Source organism: Plutella xylostella, chromosome 17 (assembly GCF_932276165.1).
Source record: "Plutella xylostella chromosome 17, ilPluXylo3.1, whole genome shotgun sequence".
NCBI lineage: Eukaryota > Metazoa > Arthropoda > Insecta > Lepidoptera > Plutellidae > Plutella > Plutella xylostella.
In genome coordinates this window covers 4539637-4560513 of record NC_063997.1, presented here as the reverse complement: position 1 = coordinate 4560513, position 20877 = coordinate 4539637, and the positions used below count along the sequence as shown (strand labels likewise).

General features: G+C 41.3%; 2 protein-coding genes across 2 annotated transcripts; both read right to left on the bottom strand.

The window, feature by feature from the left end:
- Positions 1-258: 258 nt before the first annotated feature.
- LOC125489761 lies at positions 259-2535 on the bottom strand. Its single transcript, XM_048626705.1, has one exon. It carries the CDS (start codon positions 1856-1858, stop codon positions 548-550), a length of 1311 nt encoding a protein of 436 aa, XP_048482662.1. The 5' UTR covers positions 1859-2535; the 3' UTR covers positions 259-547.
- Positions 2536-5868: 3333 nt separating this feature from the next.
- On the bottom strand, positions 5869-11997 carry LOC119690369. The gene is made up of 4 exons (XM_048626876.1): positions 11784-11997; positions 10872-11081; positions 7549-10233; positions 5869-5991 (listed from the first exon to the last, which is right to left on the bottom strand). The coding sequence occupies exons 3-4, from the start codon at positions 10054-10056 to the stop codon at positions 5869-5871; spliced, it is 2631 nt and encodes an 876-aa protein (XP_048482833.1). The 5' UTR covers positions 10057-10233; positions 10872-11081; positions 11784-11997.
- Positions 11998-20877: the final 8880 nt, after the last annotated feature.

The window sequence follows — 20877 nt, the reverse complement described above, 5'->3', positions numbered from 1 at the left end:
TTTTTGGTTCGTCACAATTTTGACAAAGTTTTTTTTGTTGTTTTATTCTGTGTACTCAAAGTCAAAAGCAGAAGGAGTACTATTTGTTAAAATTTGGTTAAAATAGTTAGTAAAATATTCGCTTATATAGGTATAGGACTACTATTCTTGGAATAGTTAGTAAATTAGTTTTTCTAAGTAGCACTTAAAAGTATGAAGGTAGTTAAGTTTCGCAAGTTTTGAGGGACAAAACCACAAAAGGATTTCAGAGTATACAACATGTACTTAGTGTTCGCGATGAGAACAAAGGATGCAAATGAAAGATGCGAATTTCTTTAAATCGTACTTATTTGCCAAATATAGATTACAACAATTAGTTAATTGTACACAGGCGCGTGGCTCGGTAGCCCAAAGGTGAATGTTCGAGAGAAGTGGTGGGGGCATCGGCCCGCTATCATAGATCATGGTAACTTTATACATTGCAAATTTGAATCTTATATACTAACTAAAACAGACTATCTTTGCGGGCGCAGACATCCTCCGGGCCATTGAAAGGTATTGCAACCTTTCAAGTTTTGTTGTCGTCCGCCACCGGCATAGGCAGTAGGCAGATGCGATTGAGAGCGCGGCGCACCACGCCACGCGAGGTAGACACGTCAGCGACGCGCGGAACTCCGTCGGTTCCCGGGAACAACTTGACCACTCTGCCGAGGCGCCAGCAGAGAGGGGGGGCGCTGTCGTCTTTCAGCAGCACCATGTCGTCAGTCTTAAGGTCCGTGCACCTGACCCGCCACTTGGTACGTTGCTGCAGTTCTCCGACGTATTCGTTGGACCAGCGACGCCAGAAGTGCTGCCGAACTTGTTCGAGGCGCTGGTAGCGATCCAAGCGATTAGTGTTGCAGTCCGTCAGCGTTGGTGCGGGCAGTGCAGTGAGTGGCCTGCCAATCAAAAAGTGTCCCGGTGTGAGGGGCTGTAGGTCGTCAGGGGAAGGACTGAGAGGGCAGAGGGGACGGCTGTTAAGGATGGCCTCGATTTGTGCGAACAGTGAGCTCAACTCTTCAAAGGTCAAATGTGCGTTCCCTAATATCCTACGCAAATGAAATTTGGCTGACTTGACCCCAGCCTCATGGTATCCTCCAAAATTAGGGGCGTATGCTGGTGTAAATTTAAATTCTAGGCCTTGCTGAGCTGAGAAATCTAGAACGGCATTAGTGTTCTCTTTCGAGTTCAAAAAATCTTTAATTTCGCGGGCCGCGGCTACAAAATTTCCACCATTATCACAGCTAATTAATTTAGGCAGACCTCTACGTGCAATGAAGCGCTTAAGCGCTAAAATAAAAGCATCCTTGGAGAGTTCACTAACCGCCTCCAAGTGTATGCATTTATAATTGAAACAAATGAAGATGCAAAGATAGCACTTCGTAATTTTACATCCCCTTCCTTTTCGGTCGGTGATAAGGAAAGGACCGGCAAAGTCAGTACCGACAGTAGCAAATGGAAAATCTGGCATAACACGCTCTACTGGTAGGTTTCCCATTATGTTTGTCATAGGCTTGCCTCTAAATCTACTACATACAAAACATTTACGCGCAGTGCTGCGGGCCAGATTTCGCCCACCTATAGGCCAAAATCGATCTCTTATAGATGTCAGAAGAAGCTGTGGCCCGGCATGCATGAGACGGAAATGTTCTTGCTGAAAGAGGAGCTGAGTTAAGCGACAACTACCATGCAAAAGTATTGGGTGTCGTTTATCATAATCATAATTGGAGTCACCAATGCGTCCACCTACCCGTAGTATACCTTTAGAATCAATGAAAGGATTGAGTGAGGCAATATTTGAGTTTGACTTAAGTGGCTTGTTTTGCAACAACATGCTCATTTCCTTTTTAAACCAAGAATTTTGTGACTGTTTCACTAAAACAATAAGTGCATTATCAAGTTCAGATGCATTTAGAGGTTCTGATAGTGGAATTTTATTATTTTTGTTTACTGACTTCGCATTGTGAAACCATCTTAGAACACGAGCGTATGCACGCTGTGCTATTTTTAACCTTGAGATCCGTGAAAGATTGAGAGGAGCTTCCCCCACCAAAGCGGAATGAGCTTTGACCTCCGGCAAGTCTGCAACATCATGCGAATCCTCCACCGAGGATGGCCAAGAAGATTCTTCTAACTGTAAGAAAGGAGCGCCCTCCCACCAAATAGTTAGATCAGGTACGAGCTGTGGATCAACACCTCGCGATACGAGGTCAGCGGGATTTTGCGATGTTGGAACATAGAGCCAGGGGGCCTTTTCAGTAAGGTCAGTGATGGCTGCCACTCTATTGGCAACAAATGTCTTTAATTTTTTGGTATTCCGAAGCCAACACAACACTACTTTAGAATCCGACCAAAATATATGACGGTTGATTACAAATTTTAAAGCTTGGGTGACTTCTGAGGCTAATTGTGCGCCGAGCAGAGCAGCGCACAACTCTAAGCGTGGTATGGTAGTAGCCTTAACAGGTGCTACGCGGGATTTGGCACAAAGAAGACTCACTTTTACCTGTCCTAGAGCATTAGAAGATTTCAAATAAATACAGCTTCCAAACGCCCTTTCAGAAGAGTCACAAAAACAATGCATTTCGATATAAGTGGGATCAACTACTAAAACGCACCTATTTAATCGCAACGCTGCAATGCTGTCCAGACCTTCCACAAATTTTAGCCACTCCATTCTAATTACTTCCGGAATGGGGTCGTCCCAACCCAGCTTGTTAGCCCACAAGTCTTGAATGAAAATTTTCGGCCGAATAGTACAAAGAGACAGCAAACCCAACGGATCGAAAATCTGAAAAGTCGAGGATAAAATAGTTCTCTTTGTGAAGGAAGTGCCTGAAAATGGACTTATGGGAAAATGGAGACTGTCCGAGGTAGGGGTCCAACCAATGCCTAATATACTGGTGGCGTTGCTGAAAACAAGTGCATCGCCATTATTATCATCACCCTGAGAAGGTAAAGACGGCATATTGGATCTAAATTTTCTTAAGTGAAAGCCGCCTTTAGATAGGGCCTTGGTTATGGATTGCTGAACGTGGAGCAACTCAGCTTCGGACTGCGCTCCCGTGAGCAAATCGTCCACGTAAAAATCCTTTTGTATAGTTTCTTTGGTGAGAACGTCCTCACATTCATCACCTAATTGCCACAGACAACGCGTGCTAAGAAAGCTAGCGCTTGAAAATCCATATGTGACAGTGTTCAAACGTAGAGTACGAAGAGGCAAGGACTCGTTCTCTCGCCACAGTATTAACTGAAGATTACGATCGTGTTCATCGACCATAATCTGTCGGTACATATTTTCGATGTCACCTGAAAGAACATATTTATGAGTACGAAAACGTATCAAAATATTAAATAGTGAGTCTTGAATAGTAGGCCCCGTCATTTGTATGTGGTTCATGGAGAAGCCCGATGTGGAGCGAGCGCTGGCGTCAAAAACAACGCGGCATTTAGTAGACTCACTGCTCTCCTTTAACACTGGATGATGGGGAAGATAATATTTTATCTCTGTCGAAAGACTCTCTGTCTCGACATGCTCTGACAAATGCCCTAAATCGGCATATTCGCGTATAAAATCGCAGTACAGTTCCTTGAGTAGGGGCTGCCGTTTAAAACGAGACTCTAGGTTCATAAATCTGTTTTTGGCCAAGCGAAATGAATCTCCTAAACATTCTCTATCATCACGCAGTGGAAGTTTGACAGAAAATCGACCATCTTTACCACGGTTTGTGTGCTCCACAAAGTGCTGCTCACACAGCGATTCTTCTTCTGAAAGTAAAGATTTACTCGGAACCTTCTCTAATTCCCAAAATCTTTTTAGGTCATTATTGAGCTCTGCAAGACCTTCACTTTGAGAAAAGTTGCAGTAAGCCTGCGTTTTGTCAGCTACAGCAAAAATTTGACCACCTACCAACCAACCTAGTTTTGAGCTACGAAGTATCGGATTATTATCTCCTAAAGAGTGCTGCTCTGATCCTATCAGATCCCAAAAAATATCTGCCCCCAGAAGCATGTCGACTGTGGAGGATTGATTGAAATCAGGATCTGCCAATAAAAAACCAGATAAGTTAAAGCCCTCTTTTTGAAAGGAAGCTCTAGGTATTTGGCCAGAGATAGTCGGCAGCACAAAACAGGACAATGTTTTGTTGAAATTGCTATGCTTCGAATCGATACGAAGAACACAGCGTTTTGGATTTAATTTTAGTGAAGTAGCGCCGATACCAACTATGTTTATATTGGAAGGCTGAGGAGTCAGTTGAAGAGTTTGCATCACACGTTCTGTGATGAACGATGACTGGCTCCCGCTATCTAGCAGCGCTCGTACTGTCATACACTTATTATTAGACGGGTTGCTCAAAGTTATTTGAGCCGTACAAAGTAATATCTCCGGAGTAGATAAGGCGGACATAGAAGAGACTTCAGAAGTTGTAGGAATATCGACCACCTTTTTTTCTAGTACTTCGTGCAATAGGGAGTTGTGGCGTTGTTTACATATCCTACACGCCCCTGGGAGCCTGCACCGCCGAGTGACATGCCCTACACGCAAACAGTTAGTACACAGCTTTAAGTTAGACACTACAGACATTCTATCTTCTACCGATTTAGCCTTGAATGCAGAACAATCATAAATCCTATGTTGGCCCTTGCAAAATAGACACCCAGGTGAAGTAGACGGAGAAGACACCTTAGGAGTGGGACTACTATCGCCATCAGTGGAGGAATGCATAACCTTCGAGTGGGTCTGTGCATGTGTTTTAGGCCGTGAATTTTGCTCGAACTGTTTTGTTGGCGCGGGTTTAGCACGATTAACAGTCTCAAGGACATCTGCTCGGCTTCTCAGAAATGAGAAAAAATCGTCTAGCGTAGGAATTTCATTTAACGAACCTTTAGTTTCCTCCCACTTAAAGAGGGTTTTCGAATCTAGTTTCTCAGCAAGTAGGTAAATAATCAACACGTCCCACTTTTCAGTAGGTAACCCTAATGTGCTAAGAGCGCGTAAATTCTTTGTCACGTGATCGATTATAAAACGCAACGACTTTTCCGTTTCCCGAACTGATTCAATGCTAAGCAAAGATTTTAAATGATTATTTATCAATTGACGCTTATTGTCGTAGCGTTCGCGTAAAAGATTCCAAGCCTCCTTATAATTTGCATCATTTACTTCTAAGTTCGAAATAACTCTCGCCGCTTCTCCCTCCAAGTATGAATTTAAATAATAAAATTTATGAATATCTTTAATTTTTGTATTTTCATGTACTAAGGAACTGAACGTCTGTCGGAACTCAAGCCACTTGAAGTAGGTCCCGTCAAAATTGGGGATTTTTATAGTAGGTAATTTGAATCCTAGATAGTCATTATCATCTTGATGATGACAATGAGAGGAGGAACGACGGGAGGAATGGCTAGCCTCATCCGGTTTTGAAGGAGTGTTGTCATCGATTATCTGTTGAGCTAAAGCTATACAGTGATGGAAATCCTGCTCCAAAATTTCCCTAACGGACAACTCAAGTTCCTGCGTGGACACATTAATGACTTCAATTTGACCCTGTACTTCATTAAATTCGCCAAATAATGCTTCGAATCTGATTAGTTGACTTCTAAGTTTAATAACTTCATACGGAGAAATTGATTCTAATGATTTCGTTGTTTCAACCATTTTTTTAAACTTCGTGACACGGCCTTTAATCGAACTCCGCTTAGCATTTAAATCCTTGATACACATTTCAGATTTCGAGGCATCAGTATCAGGCATTTTTAAAAACAATTAGTTACTCAACAAGTATCGATAAGAAAATATAGCAGACGCCCCTTGCTTTGTTGGCACGACGACGCGGCCCACTGTGCGCGCAGTCAGCTGACGATGACGCGGGTGCAGGGAGCTCGTGAGGCCGGGGTCGGCGGTGGCGCGCGGCGCAGCCGGCCGCCCGCAGCACGAAGCCTGGTTAGCCTGGCACTCGCCCGACTACTGCGACGCTGGAATAGATGGTTGCAAGCGTGTGTGTATCGAAGATAGTAAGCAAAATAGCTTAGAAAGGGCAATGCGACTGTGGCGTAAGCACTAATGTACCACTATATTACGGTATATTTATCATTCATGAAAAATACGTAACTGGAGCGGAGTGGACTGTATGTGGTTGGTTTGTAGGCCCTGGGGGTGCTTGAAGCTCGTGGGAGTAATAATAAACGGGAATTGTGATTGATCCGTGTATTTTCGTGTGAAGAGCAGAAACGGAAGAGAGAGTTGAACATAGACAATGATATGAAATATAGAAAACATAGATAATAATCATAGATAATTAATGTTGCTAGCCAACATGCTGCGGCCTCACAAGATGAGAAAACAAATAACATTTTTCTTAATAAATGTATGAAATATAACTATGTGCCTATGTACTTAACACTTTTAGGTATCTATTTACTTTATAATAATAGTTTTCTAATAATATACCTATACGTATTTGGAAATAACATTCAAAGTACAACATTAAGTATATTAACAACTGATGTTATACTATATTAACAACAAAGGGAAATGACACATGTAGTTATCTAATAAAACACAATAATAACAATGGTATTAACAAAACAGTTAAACAATAACATCAAAGTTAGGTTGAATTATAACTACATTAACAAGTACTTAAAATTAATTACTTACTAAATATTATCCTCAATAGGTAATATGCAAATTTTATTTATAGCCCTAATGTGAGACTTATTATTAGGAGTTCTCACTTCTACAGCTCTAACCTTGCTGTCATGCCCGGGGAAGAGTTTTACAATCCTGGCCATGGGCCACATCATTGGAGGTGCGTTGTCCTCTTTTAAAATAACTAGACTACCTAGTTTAACATTACATACATCAAATTTCCACTTAGGTCTATTTTGTAATACATTTAAATAGTTTTTGTGCCAGACTTTCCAAAATGATTGTTTGATTTGAGTACAAATTTGCCAAAACTTTAATCTATTTTGTGGGATATTAGTGATATCGCTTTCAGGGTACATCATTAAGGCGTTACCAATTAAAAAATGACCTGGTGTAAGGTAAGAGTAGTCAGTTGGGTCAGCGGTCAAGGGTAGCAACGGTCTAGAGTTGAGGACTGCTTCGATTTCACACAGCACAGTACTTAACTGTTCGTAGGTTAACACATTTTTACCTATCACCCTTTTCAGGTGGTACTTTGTACTTTTCACGGACGATTCCCATATGCCTCCGTACGTCGCTGAGTAACATGGTATGTAATGGAATTGAATACCCTGTTGAGAAGCGAAGTTATAAACTTGCTGACGGTGATTTTGTGAGTTTTGCAACTTATAGAGTTCGTTTAATTGATTATTGGCACCTTTGAATGTGCTAGCATTGTCACAATGTATTTCAGTCATAAGACCTCTCCTCGAAATTTGTCTTCGCAGGCAAGCGAGAAACGTGTCGGTGGTTAAATCTGAAGCTAGCTCGAGGTGAATAGCTTTTGTTGTAAAACATACAAAAACGCAGATGTAACCTTTTCCAATTACTGAGCGTCTTACGCGTGACAATTTAACATCGATAGGTCCAGCGAAGTCTACACCTACTCGCACGAAAGCTCTATTGGTAGATGTTACTCTACTAGCCGGTAATGAACCCATGAGTTGTTTGGCTACTGTAGCCTTTTGTCTGAAACATGTAATACATTTGTGAGTTATTTTTTTAACTTCTGATAATCCATTACAAATCCAAAATCTTTGATTTAAACTAGATAATAATAGCTTAGGACCTGCGTGCAGTAGTCTTTCATGCTCACTTCTAATAAGCAGTGTAGTAATGTGAGATTCTCTTGGTAATATAACTGGATGTTTTTGGTTGTAAGTTATATCAGCATGGTCAAGTCTACCACCTACGCGCAGGAGGCCTTCGTTATCTACAAAAGGATGTAAATTTGACAAGTTTCCTTTTAGATTGTAATTTTTGCACAAAGAATCTATCTCTGTTTCGAAATATTTATGTTGTTCGTACTTTATTATAAGCATTAAAGCGGAATTTAATTCAGCACTAGACAAATAGTCGTGATTTATTTTAGTTTTATTTTTATTCATATTGTTTAGAAATCGCAATATGTATGCTAAGAGTCTAACCATCTTTCTAAGATCAGAACAATTGCTGACTAAGCGCTCCAACACATACTCGAGCGGGCCTGTGTGAGACCCGTGGTCGCTGGAGAGCACTAAGCAGTGCTTCACTTCTGGTAAATCAGATGAAGTGTTCGTTTCAGTAATAGGAAAGTTATACTCACTGTCATTCAGGAAACGTGGGCCGTGCCACCATTGCTCGCAACTTGACAGCTCATGCGGCCTGACGCCTCTGCTTACGAGGTCAGCTGGGTTATTATCAGTAGTAATATACAACCATTGCCAGCTGACGGTGTGCTGACGGATTACATTTACTCTGTTTGCGACATATGCTTGTAAATTCGTTAATTCCATTTTGAGCCATGCTAGGACAATCTGTGAGTCACTAAATAAGTAAACTTTGCTCACATTAACTTTTAATTTTAATGTGTCGTATGTTTTCGACATTAATTTAGATAACAATAGTGCGGCATTCAATTCGAGCCTTGGCACTGTCATCCCCTTTTTTTGTATAGGGTTTATTCTAGACTTAGAACAGAGTAGATGTAACGTGGTATTACCTGTTGGGGTGGTTACTCGCAGATAGATGCAACAACCGTGTGCCGTGGAACTGGATGCATCTGCAAACCCGATCAACTCCACTGTGTCTTCGTCTGAAAACCTTACATTTCTATTGATTTGAATTGGTTCCATGACTCTTAAGTCTTCAGTGAATTGGATCCATTCCCTTTCTACATCAGTTGGAGGGCATGAATTCCAATCTGTGTTGTTGATCCATAACTTCTGCATTATTGATTTTGCTACTACTATTATCGGATTTATGAAACCGATCGGATCGTAGCACCTACCTATATAACTAAGTATGCTTCTTTTTGTGAGTAGATTTGTATCGAACGTTCCTGGTGAAGTTATGATAAAATTATCCTCTTTAGTATTAATCTGAAGACCTAGGGTTTTCATATTGTAGTTGTCTTTTTGCAAATCAATACTGTCAAAGTGTTGATCCTCCAATGGTATATCTGACAAAACCAACTCGTTGTTGGAGGACCACTTATGAGTGTTAAAACTGCCTAAACTCAATAACGAGCATAATTGTTGTTTAGCTTCACGTACTGTGGCTAAATCATTGTGAGAATACAACACGTCGTCGACATAAGTGTTGTTCCTTAGTATGAATGCAGCTAAGGGATATTCATTCTCATACCTGTTAGCTAGTTCTATTAAACATCTAGTAGCTAAATAACTCGAACTCTTGAGACCATAGGTTACCCTATCTAGTCTAATGCATTTTATTGGTTGACTGGGATCGTCCCTCCAGAGAATGTTTTGCAGCGATGTGAACGCTGGATCTACCAGGATGTTCCTGAACATGCGCTTGATGTCTGAGGTAATGGTATACCTACCTAATCTGAACAACAGCATAATATCAAATAGATCTCTCTGAACCACAGGACCATTCAACTGTAAGTCATTCAATGATACTTTCTTGTTTGTTTTCATGCTCGCATCAAACACCGAGCGTACTTTTGTTGTTTTACTCTCTGGCTTAATTATTGCATGGTGAGGCATGTAGTAAGCTGCCTGTTTATTGATGTCATACATCTCAATGTCGACATAGTGACCATGACCAAGAGATAAAAATTCATGTATGAATTGTTTATATTGCATGAATAGCTCTGGGTTTGCCATTAATTTCTTTTCTAAGTTATGAAATCTTTTCAGAGCCAAATTAAATGAATCACCTAGTGTCTCTTTTACTTCAGACAGAGGTAATTTCAAGGGCAATGGAACTTGAAACTGTTTATCTTTGAGTTCTACTGAATTTTGGAATATTTGCTCACAGAGCTCATGTTCTGGAGACTTCTCTGAAAATATTTCAGGTACTTTTTCATTTGTCCAAAATTGGCCTAGTGTTTCATTGAGATCCATTTCACATTTTAGCACTACCTTATTACATAATATTTGACCCTTAATGGAACCTGTCGGCAGACTCCCTCCGATGATGTGGCCGAAGTGTGTGTTAAAGATGTGCAGATCATTCTGAGCTGGCGACTGCTTCCCGCTGTTGTTGGCAGGAGTCACACTGCTCTTCTCCGGCAGTAGCACCTGAAACATTATGTTGGCACCCATTAACATGTGAATGTCACTTGGCACATTGAATTGCTCGTCTGCCCATTCAATGTTAGATGGAAGCTGTAACTCATCTAAATTGATTTTAGATTGGGGCAGTTGAGAGGTAATCTGATCGGTGACGTGACAGGTTACTGTGGTCTTGAAGGCTGATTTCAGTGAATGAATCTCCAACGGGACGCAGTATTTCAAATGGTTCTTTGCATTTGATATGCCTATTATATTTGTGGCACTTTGTTTGGGAGTTAAACCCAAGAGCTGGACTAGTTTTGAGGTGACTATTGAAACTTGAGATCCACTGTCCAGTAGTGCTTTGAAATGAACCTCTGTACCATCCTTTGCAATAGCCTTCACTCTAGCTGTGGGTAAAAGTACATTACTGTTATTATTGCCTGTTAAAGTAACAGGAGGTGCGAGGGCAGGCTCATTGTAATGCACCAGAGTGTTGTGGGGTCCTTTGCACTCAGCACATCTGAAGTGAAACCTACACTTTGAAAAATGCGCACCAAGACAGACATTGCACAGCTTATTTTGTTTAACAAAATCTATCCTCTCCTTGCTCGCCATTAACTGAAATTTTTTGCAATTAAATAGCTTATGATTAGTCGACTTACAATTTAAGCAGGTTGGCGGCTTGTCAGCTGCGGCTGCATGTGCTGCTACCTTCCCGTAGTTCGACCATCTTGCTTGGGGTGGTTGGTGGTGACTCTGGTCGGTGCCCTCCAGCGCCAGAGCCCTTTTTTCCAGATAGCAGAGCAAATCCTCCAGGCTGGGTTCGGCGTCCAGGTCCCGCTCGAGTTGATATGCCCGAGACGTATAACCATCTAATTTGCGTAGAATTATACATGTTAGTATGTGATCCCAGTATATGATGTTTGGATTGTGGTTTTTTATGGCGGCTACTTGTTGCCTAATAGCTGATACAAACTCTCTTAAGTTGCCTGCTGTTGACTTTCCTACTGTCCTCAAATCTAGAAGGTTGCATATATGTTCATTGACAATTCTGTTCTTATTTTCATATCTATTTTTAAGGAGTTTAAGAGCTTCCTGATAGCTTTCACCTACCAATGGCAGGTTCTTGATGAGATCAAAAGGCTCTTCTCTCACAAATGATCTGAGATAATACAGTTTTTGGATGTTATCTAGACTATTGTTGTTGTCAATTAGTGACATGAATATGTTTATAAAGGGTACATAATCTATGAATTTACCTGTGAAAGTTTGTATATCTATAGGAGGTAACTTTATTGCACTTGTAGCTGGAGTTGAAGATACAGTTGCCGCTGGAATCTGAGGTGGTGACCGTGAATTTATCTCTTTGTTTAAAATCGTGGCAATCGTACAAAACTGGTCTTCTACAGTTGCGAAATCCTCAGAATCTTCGTGATCTATGCACAAGATTTCTTTGCTGAGGGATTCGTACTCCAGAAATGCACTATTTACTTTTTCCAATTTAATTTTCAAAGTTTCTAGCGGCAACTGTGACAACTCATTTCTAACGAAGCTATATAAACGTGTAATGGTACCTTTTACGAAGCCCCTTGCGGATTTTAGCTTTTTTAAATCCATTTTTGGTTGTAAATACAATTGCACCACTTAACTTTTAGCACTTATAGTCACTAATACTAAAATATTGTTCGATGTCAACCGAAAAATGGCGGCGTGAGTTGAATTTTTTCTGATTTGCACTTTGCGTTTGCGACTTTGACGGCTGCGGCGGGTCGGCTGACAGTCGGCGGTGTCTTCGTGCGCCGGATGCTCTCGGCCCGCAGAATCGCGCTCGCCGATTGGTCGATGGCGCTGTTCTCAGCGCAGACTCGCAGATTCGCGCTCGCTGATTGGTTGTTGGTGGCGCTGATCTCAGCGCAGTCTTGCCAACCTCGACGATCGAAATTGCACCTTCCGCTGCGTTCTTGTTGCACACCACGATGGATAATTTGCGTGGAGCTGCAAGATGGCGCCCTTTTTGAACTTGTATGGCGCGAAGCTCGAAAATAGTTCGCACGGATTTTGCGTTTGTCGTACTTCCCAGCTTACCCCTCGATCCGAGAAGGACCATGGAGCGGATTGGACTGTATGTGGTTGGTTTGTAGGCCCTGGGGGTGCTTGAAGCTCGTGGGAGTAATAATAAACGGGAATTGTGATTGATCCGTGTATTTTCGTGTGAAGAGCAGAAACGGAAGAGAGAGTTGAACATAGACAATGATATGAAATATAGAAAACATAGATAATAATCATAGATAATTAATGTTGCTAGCCAACATTAATTGTGTTGCTATTAAACACTGTAAACAACTATTGCTCTCGTTAAAAAAAAGACCTTATTACAGAGGAATATGTGTTATCTAATAATAAATTTTATGATCTTTATTCAATGAAAGGTCATTAGCATAAATACAAAAGAATTCCGATCGTCCGGCGCCCGGACGCTTGGTAACAATAGTTGTTTACTACAAGTGAATTTTACGAATGAATCAGTTGAGTATTTTAATGCAATTATGAATTGGAAATATTTTCGATTGAGGAATGAGATTATTATGAATTAAATGTTCATGAATGAAACCATGAAAACAAATCACTAGCCAAGTGAATTAATTAGGGTGAGGAAATTGCATAATAAGCTTGCATAGGCGTGCTAATTCGAAGCGTAAATCCACTTACAAAGCTGGGGACATAGGCCTTTCTACTTATAAGTAGGTGGGTACACCAATAGTAGCACAAAATAGGCACTGCTAATTAAAGAGTTAGACTCACTGAACTCACAAATCAAGGGCTAGGTAGGTAATAGGAATAGGAACGGGCTCACTTGACGGCAAGGCGGTAGCTGGCGCTGGCACTGCCCAGGCACCGGGCATGGACCTCTGAACTTGCTGGATGGAGACTCCCGTCGAGGAATGTGTCACCTCTGGCTGTCACCACTCGAGGCGTGGCTGGATGCGCCACGCGGACTGGCTGTGCACGCTCTGACTAGGTGCGCTGGATGCACGCTCGATGCGCACGCTGGATGCACGTGGACATGCACGCTGGATGCGCGCTGAAGATGCACGTGGATGCTGTCTGGATGCGCACTGAAGATGCACGTGGATGCGGGCTGCTGGCTATGCACGGTTGTGCACGCTGGCTGAGCACGCTGGTTCCGTAAAGGTTGTGCACGTGTACTGCACTCTGGATGCGGCTGGATGATCTTCAAGATGTGAGCTTGCTTGGCATGTGGCGATGGCCCTTTTGCGCCGTTCGTTTTCGGTAATGGCCGCCGCGGCCGGCAAGTTCTATAACGCCTTCGTGAAGATGCAGGTGCTGCTGACGGTCGCCAAACTTGTTCGCGATGAGAACAAAGGATGCAAATGAAAGATGCGAATTTCTTTAAATCGTACTTATTTGCCAAATATAGATTACAACAATTAGTTAATTGTACACAGGCGCGTGGCTCGGTAGCCCAAAGGTGAATGTTCGAGAGAAGTGGTGGGGGCATCGGCCCGCTATCATAGATCATGGTAACTTTATACATTGCAAATTTGAATCTTATATACTAACTAAAACAGACTATCTTTGCGGGCGCAGACACTTAGACGGTGATTTTTACAGGTAAAAATCTCCATAAGAAGGGGGAGAATGTGACGCCCGCGCACCATAGAAACAAGAAGACAGCGCGACGTCACGGAAAATTCCACGGCCGCGAGCAAGTAAACAACATCCGCCGCCGCCGCTGCCGCCACTCGATGACGTCATGGAAGATTCCACTGCCACTGAAGTAAACAAGATTCGCCGCCGCCGCGTGCCGCCACTCCCCACTACAGAAGCCGCATATAAAAGGGCGCACGCGCGGACAGAAAGGCAATACTCGTGGGGTCGTCTTAGTGCTCACACCTAGCTCTGGTTGCGGTTCGGTCGACCGCGTCGCTTCCGGAGGTCTAGTGCGCTAAGACATAGACCGGCTCAGTAAGTCTGCCTTCCTCAAGCTTGCGTTGTGGTCTTCCCCCGCACACGTTTGCAAGAGCCTGGTGGAACTACGGAGTTCTCGAAAGACCTGGCACTTCTACTAAGTCTGGTTGCGGTTCGATCGATCGCGTCGCTCCCAGAACCCAAAGGAACTGCCGGATTCTGTACCACGTTTATTCCACCCCTGCTTCCTCAACCTCTCTGTAAAAGGGCCTTCAGCCGCAAGCATAATTGTCATATCCAAAAGCATTTAAAAGCATAAAGAGTCGCATCAGAATTGTCAATAAAACTAGATTATCGGTTCTTGGTCGTATTCATAGTCTGGGCCGTATGTTGTAATTATATCGTGTTGTTGGTTAAGCATTATATATAAATAAAAGTCAAAGATTTTATCCTCGTTGTATTCGTAAAACCAAATCAGTTGTTTCAATTCAAACTCCACTCAGATAGGTAACCCAAATGATCAGTCATTAGGTTCATTTATGTTAGCGTAGCACCCCCTGAGCTAGCCGCCCCAAAGGCGCTACGTTACAGACTATAAAATAAAACTGATTATATATAAAAAAGTGTTTATTAAAACAAATTTAAATCTTCGTCTTCGTCATCATCACTATCAGAAGTGTCGTCGGTTACCGTAATTACAAATGGAACCACTGTGTCATCGCTTGCCGTGTCTAAAATGCCGTCGGGCTTTTTCATTTCTTCCTCTTCCTTTTTTCGTTTTGGTTAATTATATTAAGCTCTTGAAAAAAAAATTTATTGTATTCAAATAATATTAAATTAAAATAATGAGCCGTTTTCCTTGACAGCTGTCAGTTGAGTTTTTGAACAAGCCGATAGATGTCGTGAAAACATAGTGTACAAACTGTCAAATATTGCACACAGAGAGCATAGAATTTGAAGTATTAAACTCAGAATAAGAACTCACTACTTTTAATAGTAATTCTATTTAGTCTAATTTACAAGTTCTGAATTTTTAGTTTTCAAGCGTCGTTGCTGTAGAGAACGTATGAGGGTAGATATAGAATTTGTCCTGTGGAAATAAGATGTGAGCTGACACAAAATCTGTGTTCTGAGGGTTTGACAGTTAGTACAACTCAGACAACGCCATCTGTTTCTCCAATAATGTAAACTTTTTTTTTTTAACAAACGCCTCATTTATTAAATCCTAACTAATATTATAAATGCAAAAGTAACTGTGTCTGTCTGTCTGTCTGTCTGTCTGTCTGTCTGTTACTCTTTCACGCCAAAACTACTAAACGGATTTGAATGAAATTTGGAATACATACGGTCTAGACCCTGGGAAAGAACATAGGCTACTTTTTATCCCGGAATTCCCACGGGAAAACTTTTTAAGGCGAAGCGAAGCGCGCGGGAACAGCTAGTTAAAAATAAAAGGTAATTTCAGATTACGAACAACACTAATTTTTCAATGACTTATAGAGTTCGATGAGTAAAAAACTAAGATGACAGCTTGTCAAATACTTCGAAATTTTTACGTTGGAAATGTTTTAACAAATTTAACTTATAAATACAAGTTAAACCGTGTTGAAGATAATGTGAAAACAATGGTGCGTTCGTTGAAATCAGACTATGTCAATAATTGCTCGTCAAATGTATGTGATTACGGAGTAATCGTGACAATTTGGTTTGTTTACATGATTGTTGGATTCTATTGCAAACGACTATACCTATCGCGAATTTTTTGACAATGATTTTCGGAATCAAAATATATTGAATTTGACACAAATAATTTCGTAAATGTTATTTCGTTTTGACTTCAGCTAAAGCCTCATGTCGTCAGCTGCAAATAGATGCTTGTGTGAACGTGGATCGCGAGATGTAGTGACACGACAATTATTCCGAGGATCGTGTTCCGATCCAATGGACGGCGAGGTTTTTTGCGTAGTCCGCCGTGGTTCACATTGGTTCACAGCAACACAGGCGAAATTCAATTTGTGTGTTCAAATCGAAAAGGAATTCTGTTCCGTGATTTACTGTGTGCGGAATGGAGCTGTGCGGTTAGGCCTTTTAAAACGGATATTTATTTGTGGTAATGATACTCATTTACATACGATACCTTTACTATAATTTAATGAAATTGTATATTTTGGTTTCACGTTATATACAGTAGCTGACTACAAATTATAAAGCAATAAACTAAAATTGGGATCAAGCAGCTTATTTATAATGAACATTGAATAAAAAATAAAAACTAGTAATTTAGTTGAAGAGGTAGGTAGGTAAAAATTCTTTCCTGTAACATACAGTGGAGGGTGTTGCATAAGCGGGATAGTACACGAGTTACAGTCACATGCTATATATACTTTATTACGAGGTGTATAATTATTAAAAAAATAAGTAGGTATAAAAGTTGTAGAACAAAGGTGATTTGGACTGAGTTTATAAGCCTAGCGGATTACTCTACCACATTTGCAATACCTTCTATAACAATTATGAAACAAGTGTGAAGACATCATCATCACGACCCATTACGTCCCCACTGCTGGGGCACGGGTCTCCTTCCAATGAAGGAAGGGTTTAGGCCTAGTTCACCACGCTGGCCAAGTGCGGGTTGGTGGACCCCAACACAAGCAAGCTTGTGCTGAGAGAGTTGTCGGGTAAGTGGGCAACCCGACTGTCAGATGTTTTCAAGCCGCCCGAAGGCCTCTGACTAGGCTTAACGACTGCTAAGACATGCTGTGAAGACATACATTTTGAAATTAATAATAGCTCCGTTTTATTATTTTAATAAAACCACAATACTAAGAATATTTTGCCTGATTAAGAAGAAGAAGACTAATGGGTACCTCCGCACCTCTAAAGTAGAACAAATTGCAGGATTACTGTGGCTCTGTGGCTACAACCTACAATGCTACGGGTTATTTGTTTTCTGGTTTTGTGTTGTGAGTTATCTTTGTTTTTCTGACGAATAAAAAGTATTTAAGTATTTTTCGTTAATAAGGTTGATAGGTAAACCTGTAATAGTTTTAGATAATTTAGAGGTACCTAGTTAGTTTACTAGTCTCCTTTATGTTTTACTATTAAACTAGAAGATAAAATCACATCAACATTGTAATCGACAGTCTCCCGAGCCCGAGAGGGTTACTCTACCTTGATAAAAACGAGAACTGTCACGCAATCAGTGCTTTTAATACAACCAGACAGAGTTGCAACGCTTCGAAAGTTTTTTTGTAAGCTAGAGTGGCCGGTCCGGTCGTTGAACGAACCCTTTGACCTCATTAGTCGTGATTTCATTCATTAGAGAGCCGTCTACGAGCTGTGAGCCAGGGGGTCACTCTATATAACAAAAACCTAAGTTTCGGAGCGCTGCTGCGCGAGCCACGACTCTATCTAGTTGAATTAAATGTGCCGATTGCACGACAGGTCGTTTTTCGTCAGTATAGGGTAACCTTCCTGTAGCTGTGAGCCTGCGATGCACCGAGACTGAGGGAGGTGGCATCCGGCCGATGACCTGAAAGGAAAATTAATAACTGGGGTATCTTATACATGTACAATGTACATGTTTGTGTGCCAATAAAAAATATCCGTGTATGTATTTTTAAATTATCTACAAAGGGTTAGAGGACTTTCTCATTTTTACTACGGATATTAATGGCTCATCCTTATAATATTAAAAAAAAACCCGCTGCACTTCTTCCTCTCAGTGTCGATGATAAACACTAGAGCTGGTTTAGGGTTTATCATCTTGTTGTAAAGAATTAGCCAGTCAGAATAGTCGGTGACTACCCAGGGTGCGCCGGACGTATAAAAAGTACAGTTGATATGCCCAAGTGTCATATCAACTCCTTTCGTGCAACCCGCATCACCTTCGATCACATATCTCATCACACATCAAACGACCCATCACATCCCCACTGCTGAGGCACGGGTCTATGAAGAAAGGGTTTTAGGCCTAGTCCGCCACGCTGGCCTAGTGCGGTTTTACGGACTCCAACACAAGCAAGCTTGTTCTGAGAGAGTTGTCGGGTATGTGAGTAACACTAAAATGTAGCAACTAAAATGTTGCAATTTAGCGGCAAACCTGGCGGGGTTGCGGCGAGGAGACGCGGCAATACATCGGCACATCCGGTGGTTGCACCACGGTTAGTGAATAGACACATAGTCACACACACACACACACACACACACACACACACACACACACACACACACACACACACACACACACACACGTGTATCGCAACGATATTTTAATACGAACGAGATAGAGTGTCGACCGAATGGCGTAGTGGTTAGTGACCTGACTACTGAGCCGATGGTCCCGGGTTCGATTCCCGGCTGGGGCAGATATTTGTTTAAACACAGATATTTGTTCTCAGGTCTTGGATGTGCCCGTAAAATGGCAATAGGCCCGCCCCCTATTACATTGGGACTAACATAACACTCTGGCGAAAAGTGGGTGCAGCAATGCACCTCTGCCTACCCCGCAAGGGAGTACATTAGTACAAGGCGTGAGTGCGTGTTTTTTTTTTTTTTTTTGTAATGTACGCAGATGACAGGAGAAAACGTAAACTTTTTTCGTTTTCATAAATAGCAAAACCCGTAATAGAGGCTCTGTACTAGACCTTCTGAGCTCTTATTTTGAATTCGTTCAGTTAAGAAGTTTTGTGACTTTATTTATTGGTACAATGGTTGTCATTCAACCTAATGCTAACTTAAAATTGTTTGACAGTTTAAGCAAATCGGGATAGGTTTTTGCTTTGTTTTTGTATGTGTGACACGCCATCTTGTTGGCATATCGTTAATCTAAGGTTCAGAGAATCTATTTGATACAGATGTGCGACCGCTTCCCGACACTTCCTCAAAGTACCAAGGAAACAGATAAGGTTACATGAAGTGATACATCAAGTGATTTACAGAACAGAGTGCTTAGTCTGAAGAAGGGGTAAGATTACCTATATTAGGTAACAGTAGACACGGCTACTTACATGCCTGTACATAAGTCGTAATCCCAATTCAACGCTACCATACCTATACAGTGCGTATGACGAACAAAATTACCCTATACAGGGTGTACCTTATAAAGGGTGTTATAAACGGTATAGTAAACCAAAAGGGGGTTTGATTCATGACTTTCTAGAAAATTCGCAAAAAAATTTATTTCTCTACAGGGTGTTGCAAAATTGGTATACTAAGCCGAAACCTACATGTGCAGCATGGTATATCTAAGCCCGAAACTGAAATCAGAATTTGAAAATTCGCGAAAAAAAAAATTCATTTTCCATAGAAACTTTGTTGGTCACGTGACTTTTACTATGGGAAAAAATTTTTTTTGCAACATTCTGTATAGCTGAAGATTTACAAGCCGTCACAATGTTATTGACTTAAGGCAAGCGAAACAAAGGAAACTAAAGCCACAAAAGTCTCACTTAAAATTCACTTCGCATCCAAATACGATTAAAGTTGAAACAAAGTTGAAGCTCAACAAAGCAAAGTAAATTAATTAAGGTAGAATAGTTTCGAGAATGGCGTTTTTTTATTATTTTAGTCTGGTAATAAAATACGATTCAGTGTGGCCGCTGAAAAATTTCCCTCGGGGATGTGTTCGGCCATATAGCAGCCATTGCTCCATGGCTTCAGTTCCAAATTATGTTTACTTATCCAACAGTCCCAGTGTAGTTGGATTTATACAGGGTGTTGCAAAAAGGGTATACTAAGCCGAAACCTACATGTGCAGCATGGTATACTTTTCGGTCTGATTTCATTTTCGGGCTTAGATATACATACCATGCTGCACATGAAGGTTTCGGCTTAGTATACCATTTTTACAACACCCTGTATAGCTACACATCGCTACCTGCGGACCTAGCCAATGCTAATAAAATATTATACACTCACGGGCAATGAAAAGGTTCCACTGAGAAAAGCACTAAATTACTCCTAAACGTAAGAGGCTAGCTAAATGATGCCTTCTGCAACATAGAAGCCCTCTGAACACTTGGTCCGACTGCTTAGTCCGACTGATCGGACCAGGTGAACTTTTTTTTCCTATTGGTTCGAATCATCGGATGAATAGGAAAAGTGAGTCCACTTTGTCCGACCGATCGGATCAAGTGAACTATTGATCCGAATCATCAGACGAGTAGGAAACGTGAGTCCACTTTGTCCTCTCTGCTTATCGCTGCTGACAATTTTACAAAGGGACTCCAAATTAAACGTAATAAAAATGAAGGGTGGTTTACAACAAAAAAGATCAAAGGAAACCATTTATCGTGACAAATTGATAAAGACTACAAATATGATGCTCACTGACCATAAAATTCCTGTTGGATATTTTTTAGAACGCTTGGCGTGCAAAGGATCATTATTTAAGTGAAGATTAATAAGGTTATGTATTAATAGCCACGTTCTCCCGTGTCCAATAACCGTTGATGGCATGACCCTAGAAGTTGTTCAACAATATGTCTACCTTGGACAGACTCTGCAGCTGGGTAGAAACAACTTCCAATCAGAGGTCAATAGAAGAATACAGTTAGGCTGGGCAGCATTTGGCAAACTTCGTCAAGTCTTCTCGTCGCCTATACCACAAAGTCTCAAGACGAAAGTCTTTGATCAGTGTGTCATACCGGTTATGACCTATGGGGCTGAAACGCGGACACTTACAGTGGGACTGGTTCACAAACTGAAGGTCACTCAGCGAGCTATGATTGAAAGAGC